This window comes from Phragmites australis, chromosome 8 (assembly GCF_958298935.1).
Source record: "Phragmites australis chromosome 8, lpPhrAust1.1, whole genome shotgun sequence".
Lineage (NCBI taxonomy): Eukaryota > Viridiplantae > Streptophyta > Magnoliopsida > Poales > Poaceae > Phragmites > Phragmites australis.
Genome location: NC_084928.1, coordinates 35,970,552 through 35,977,194, shown reverse-complemented (window position 1 = coordinate 35,977,194; position 6,643 = coordinate 35,970,552). Strand labels below are relative to the sequence as shown.

General features: G+C 44.3%; 1 protein-coding gene across 1 annotated transcript; it reads left to right on the top strand.

The window, feature by feature from the left end:
- On the top strand, positions 1 to 6,643 carry LOC133927315 (disease resistance protein RPM1-like). Its single transcript, XM_062373715.1, has 4 exons — positions 1 to 1,149; positions 2,719 to 4,740; positions 4,951 to 5,756; positions 6,034 to 6,643. The coding sequence occupies exons 2-4, from the start codon at positions 2,774 to 2,776 to the stop codon at positions 6,108 to 6,110; spliced, it is 2,850 nt and encodes a 949-aa protein (XP_062229699.1). The 5' UTR covers positions 1 to 1,149; positions 2,719 to 2,773; the 3' UTR covers positions 6,111 to 6,643.

The following is a 6,643-nucleotide window of genomic DNA, read 5'->3' as shown; positions in this document are numbered from 1 at the left end:
GTTCAATTGGTTACACAAATATCTCACAACTCATCTCTCACACAGACAAAGGCGTACACCAGCACCGGCCAGCACACAACAACCCACTCTCTCTGATCTCTCCCACTCTCTGGTCACTCTCTCTCAGTCGTCACACATCAACGACCAAACCACTGGCCATCTGCTCACCACGCCGTGCTCCCATGACCTGCTCTCTCTCTCTCTCTCATCTGCACCGGCCAAAAGATCAATCGGCCATCTGCCGTCCCGGCGCGTTTCACCACACTGCGTCGTGCTAGCGCATCCTCCAGCGCAGCCGGCCGCCCCGTCGCCCACGTGTGCGCCGTCACGGCCGCTGCGCTTTGCACCCCGCCGCGCGCATCCACGAGCGCCGTGCTACCGTCCCGCGCCATCGTCGTAGCCCGCCTCAAGCGCATCCGGCCCAAGCCGTCGCCGCGCCGGCTACTCTCTCCCGTTGGTGAGCCCCGCTCCATGCTACCACCTCCCGGCCTCAAGCCGAGCCGCCGTCGTGCAACCGCGCTGCCCACGTGCACCGCTGGCCCTCGCGCCGCCCACGTGCGCCGCTGGCTTGCACAGCCGGCTCGCGCACCCAGCCGCGCCGCGCCGTGCTGACTACCCCGCTTGGCCGGTGAGATCCACCGCCGGACTCCCTCCCACCAGCAAGCCGCCTCCCTCTCTCCCTCCGACCGTGCACTCGTGAGTCGCCTGGCCATCCCTCTCCACTGGCCGGAGTCCTCCCCACCCCGGTGCCACCTCCCTCGTCGACGAGCTCCATCCCCTCCCCTCCAGCGCCACTACTGGTTCCCCCAGCCAGCCACTCGCCCCTCACTCTGGCGCCACCCTCCGGCCATCTCCCTCTCGCACCGTCGGCCACCGCTTCACGGCCACCTCTCCCGGCGCCTTCAACTCTCCCCTCTGGTCTCACTCCCTCCGGTCTCCCTCTAAGCCTCGTGCACGGAAGAAGCATCGCCCGGCCTTATCCATCTAGCCGGGTCGGCGTGTCCACGGGACCGATCCACCATGGACCTGCCTCCACCACCGGTCCCGGTTCACCCAAGGCCACAGACCGAATTCACCAGCCCAGTGCACCGTGAACTCCCCTCACAAGCCACTTCGGTTCACATCCTCGCGGACCGAATCCACAGAACAGTAACCCCTTTTCTTTTTCTAGATATTTCCAATTCCGGCAAATCTTCCGACGTCCGTAACTCATCTATTTCAACTCCGATTTCGGCGATTCTTTCGCTAATATTCCTCTAGAATCATAATCTATCTCTATGCCAAATCTTGTAATTTTTGAAGTTTGTTTATTTTCTCGCTCGGTATTTATTGCTTGTCACGGCATTTAACTTAGAATTAGGTTTCACCTTTTGATAAATTAAATCATGTTAGATAAGTGACAACCTAATTTAGATTATAATTGTAGATTAGTCGCTTGTATTAATGTAGATTAAGTGTATGTTTAATTCTTATGTTAACTATAGAATAGTTTTAGAATTAGGATAAGTAAAGATTGCTTTTATTTTAATTGGAGTATATTGTTATTTCATGCTTAGGCTATTGTTTAATCTTAGTATAATTAATGTAACAAGATTAACCAGTGTAACTGTTAAATAAATAAATACATGTCATTCGAGTATGACAGAATAATTTAACATTGGTAATTAATTAATTGAATACCCTTTTAATAATCAATTAATTACTTTTCAAAGATTAGATTAACCTAATTAATTAATTACATGCATGCTTTTAACATGGCTATAGTATATAACTTAATTAGTGTGGCAAATAAGTAATACTAGGTAATTAAGATTAATTACTAGATAACCATGTTACAGTGCTATAGATTAGAATATTAATCTTGAACACTTAAGCATATAATCATCTAGAGTTATACTTACGTACATCTGTATACTTGCTCACATAAATATAGACATAAGTAACAACTAAAGACGTCCAAATAGGCCGTGCCTACTGGACCGGCCTGAGGCACGGCACTGTAGGCACGGCCCAGGCACGGCACGACCCGATCACCGACGGGCCGGGCCGGCACGGCACGAGGCCACGGGCCGTGCTTGGGCCGAGCGTGCGGCACGACGGGCTGGCACGGCCCGGTCGAGTCGGGCCGGCACGGGCATGGCCTAGCCCGGGCCGGCACGGCCCGGTCTGGGCCGGCCCGGCACGTATTTTCTATTTTTTATATATATTTTTAATTTTTTAGTTATTTTTAATATTTTTTATCTTTTTTATATTTTTATCTATTTTCTACATATTTTTTTCATTTTTTTATCTATTTCGGCCCGTCACGACACGATCACCGACGGGCCATGCCATAAGCCGAGGGGAAGGCACGCGGGCCGGCACGGCACGACCCGTTACTGTAGATGGGCCGTGCCGAGTCGGGCCCGTGCCGGACCGGCAAGAATAGCCTATTTGGCCATGTTTAGTAACAACTACGTTTATATCGATACACGTGCACTCATCTAAATGTAGAAATCTTAATTGTCACCTTCCAACAGTTAAGCTTAAACGTTCACCTAGTCGTTAATAAATTACCATTCTTTTTGTTTCGTTTTTTTCTTTCTTTCCGTGAGATGGACTTTTTTCTTGTTAATTACCTCACATCCGTTTCATGTTATTTGAATTTACTTTTATTTTGAGCAAAATCAATATGATGTCTTGAGTAACCAGCTGTTCATGTATTTCAAATTATTGCAGGACTGGATGTGAATCTTGTTCAGAGAATTAATTATGTGACAGCGTGAAGGCAGATATGGCAGATTCCCTGTTTGTTGTTCTCAGAAAAGTTGCTCTTTCCCTGGGAGAAAGGGCACTGGAGAGGATCGGCACGGAGGTGGTCGAAGCAGCACCCATTTTGACAGATTTTGAGCATAGCATGAAACAAATCGAGGGCGAGTTCTCGATTCTGCAGGCATTTATTGGCCAGGTTAGTGCAGAGAAAGTTGGTGACAAGGCATTTGATGCATGGTTGGACCAAGTTAGAGATGTTGCCCATGAGGTGGAAGACATCATTGATGAGCATGCTTACCTTACCACGCAAACTGTGGTGGATACGAGCAGCTTCTTCAAGAGAAAGTTCCTTCAGATCAAGAACTTTGTGGCATGGCAGAAGTTTCCTAACCAGATCAGTCAAGTTGAAGCCAGAATTCAGAGGCTAGCAGAAATGAGGCATCGATATGGCATCTCGATAGGTGAATTAGACAGGAGAAACAAGTTGCAGCACTCCAATCAGCTCCCTATGCCAGATTCTTCTTACTTAACTGATAGCTCTGACATAGTGGGAAATGTTGATGAAATTGGAAGATTGACACAATGGCTACTTGAGGAGAAACAAGACCGAACTCTCATTACCATCTTTGGTATGGGAGGTTTAGGAAAAACTACTGTTGCAAGCAGCGTATGCAAGAATCAAAATATCAGAAGAACTTTTGATTGTCACGCATGGGTTACTGTATCTCAGACATATCAAGTTGAAGAACTATTAAGAGAAATCATGAATCAGTTAGTAGACCAGAGAGCAAGCATAGCAAGTGGTTTCATGAATATGAGTCTCATGCGATTAGTTGAGGTAATACAAAGCTATTTGCGGGACAAAAAGTATTTGATGGTCTTGGATGATGTTTGGGATAAAGATGCATGGTTATTTTTGAACTCTGTATTTGTCAGAAACAGCTGTGGAGGTAGAGTGCTGATGACAACTCGGAGAAAAGATGTGTCTTCTTTGGCAGCTGGCAACTATATCATTGAACTTAAAACTCTTAAATATACTGAATCTTGGCAGCTATTCTGTAAAAAGGTGTTTTGTGCATCAAAAGATAACTTATGTCCAGAACATCTTAGATCTTGGGCAAAGAAAATTGTTGCCAAGTGTCAAGGATTGCCACTGGCCATTGTAACCATTGGAAGTATTCTGTCGTACCGTGAATTAGAGGAACAGGAGTGGTCATTTTTCTACAACCAACTTAGCTGGCAATTAGCTAACAATCCAGAGCTCAATTGGATTTCTAATGTTCTGAATCTGAGCTTGAATGATCTCCCAAGTTATCTGAGGAGTTGCTTTCTATACTGCAGCCTCTATCCTGAAGATTACAAGATTAAAAGAAAACTGATTTCCAAGCTATGGATCGCGGAAGGTCTTGTGGAAGAGAGAGATGGAACAACAATGGAGGAAGTTGCTGCGTATTACCTTACGGAGCTCACTCAGCGCTCTCTTCTTCAAGTCACAGAAAGGAATGCATGTGGAAGGGCTAGAACATTTCTGATGCATGATCTTGTGCGAGAGGTAACCTCGATCATTGCTAAAAAAGAGAAGTTTGGTACTGCATATGGCGATGCTGGTACAGCCCAAGTTGCCAATGAAGCTCTCCGCTTATGCATCCAAAGAGGTGCCCAGTCCTTGAATTCTTTAGATAGTCCACGGCTCCGCTCGTTCATTTTGTTTGACACTGAAGTACCATGTTCTTGGATATATGATAGTTTATCACGTTTCAGACTACTGAGGGTCCTATGCCTAAGATTTGCCAATATTGAACAAGTGCCAGGTGTGGTCACAGAATTGTATAATTTGCGTTATCTAGATTTTTCACACACAAAAGTGAAGCAAATACCAGCATCATTCAGAAAACTTATAAACCTACAAGTTTTAGATCTGAAATTCAGCTACGTGGAGGAGTTGCCTTTGGAAATAACTATGCTAACGAATTTACGTCATTTATATGTGTGTGTAATCACGCGGTAGTTGGTTTCTGCCTGTTGCTTTCCTCCATGTTCTTCTTCCTTCCCTCTTCCTTTCTTTCTTTCTTTCTCTCTTTCTTTTTTCGTCCGTGGTCCCTTGGGTCCATTGTATTTAACTTCTTTTTTTGGCCTCCCGACCTATCTCTTCCGGGTCCTTCTTAATGCAATGATACGCACGTCTCCTGCGTATTCTAGAAAAAAAAATATATATGTGTGTGTAATCAATGATATTCAAGAAAGGACATTGAATTGCTTCGGTGCTACGAAAATTCCTGGCAATATTTGTTGTCTAAAGAATCTGCAAGCTTTGTATATTGTTTCAGCCAATAAACATTTGGTTTCACAGCTGGGGAACTTGACACTGATGAGAAGTTTGGGCATATTGGAAGTGCAGCAAAGCTACATTGCAGAGCTATGGAACTCCCTGAAAAAGATGCCTAACCTGGGCAGGCTACTTATTTCCACGTGTGATGTCAATGAGATTCTTAACTTGAAAATGCTAAAGCCTTTACCAAATCTGAAGTTGTTCTGTCTGGCAGGAAAGTTGGAGGGAGGCATTCTCCCATCAATATTTTCTGAGTCTGACAAATTAGTACAGTTAAAATTGGACTGGTCTGGTCTGAAGAAGGATCCTATCAGCTCCTTCTCTCACATGTTAAATCTAGTTGATCTGTGGCTCTTCGGTGCATATGATGGGGAACAGCTAACCTTTTGTGCAGGATGGTTCCCCAAACTCAAATCTCTGCAGTTAGCTGACATGGAACATCTGAATCAGATTGAGATAGAGGATGAAACAATGACGAGCCTACATCTTTTGGAACTTGCTGGTTTAAGGAATCTAAAGGCTGTACCGGAGGGCATCAAGTACATCAGGACACTCCACCAGATGTTTCTGAAAGATATGCCAAATGAGTTCATAGAAAGGCTGCAAGGAAATGACAATCACATTGTTCAGCACATTCCTAACATCCATAATTTTGACTCCGCTGATTCTCAAGCAGGTAATTTCCACCTTTTCAGTATGCCACTTACTTGATGAAACGACCGGTATGGTTTTCATGAGATTTTCGAAGTGAATATAGGTTATGACTGATCCAAATCAACTGAAAGCAGATAACCAAAAAATTGGTATAGAAAAATAGTATTCTTGCCATAAAATTGTTAGCAAAGCTGATCAATAAACTAGATCAAAATATTTTGTTCAATCTCTTTTCTTCTTCACCATAGGTATTTTATTATTTATACAGCATAGTAAATACTTGTTTGTTGATATTGCAGTAAATAACTTCATCTTTTTGCCATACCTTGCCAAGAAGTATGGTCCTGGTGCAACTAAGTACGCCCCTACAAAATGAGACTCATCTGGTACTTGGGAGGTTGGTGGTGGTTGCTTTGAGCAAGAAATATGAAGGTTCTTTGTAGACCAATTGCTTGAAGAACGAATAAATCGCGAAAATGTACCTTTTCATCTTGGTGCCAAAACTTTAGACGACCTTACTGTTTCTGTGTTGTACCTTATACATGGATTTGGAACCTCTCTACTGAAATGGTTTCCTACGGTCATTTAAAGATTAACTCAAGCATAACTCACCACTGTTTGCATGAAGGATGAAGCATGGCTGCATGGGTTTGGTTGAAGATTTCTGTATTTGCCGATAAATGCACTTGAGATCTGGTCACAAGTCTCGCAGATTAAATGGGAAGGCAGTACTTGAGAGTGGCTTGCTTTTGTATGTGATGAATAGGTTCCTCTTCAGGTCAGGCCAACTATTAACATCCACTGCATGGAGGTCACCTGTAATGTGTTAAACAACTTCAGATTTGCTTTTGTGTTTGTTGAATTGAGCAACCAAGCACATTCTGCAGTCAAATATCAGACAATTATTTT

Coding starts and splice junctions, on each gene's coding strand:
- LOC133927315 (XM_062373715.1), top strand. CDS start 2,774: ATGGCAGATTCCCTGTTTGTTGTTCTCAGAAAAGTTGCTCTTTCCCTG. Junction 4,741..4,950: donor AATTTACGTCATTTATATGT/GTGTGTAATCAC, acceptor TGCGTATTCTAG/AAAAAAAAATATATATGTGT. Junction 5,757..6,033: donor CTCCGCTGATTCTCAAGCAG/GTAATTTCCACC, acceptor TTGATATTGCAG/TAAATAACTTCATCTTTTTG.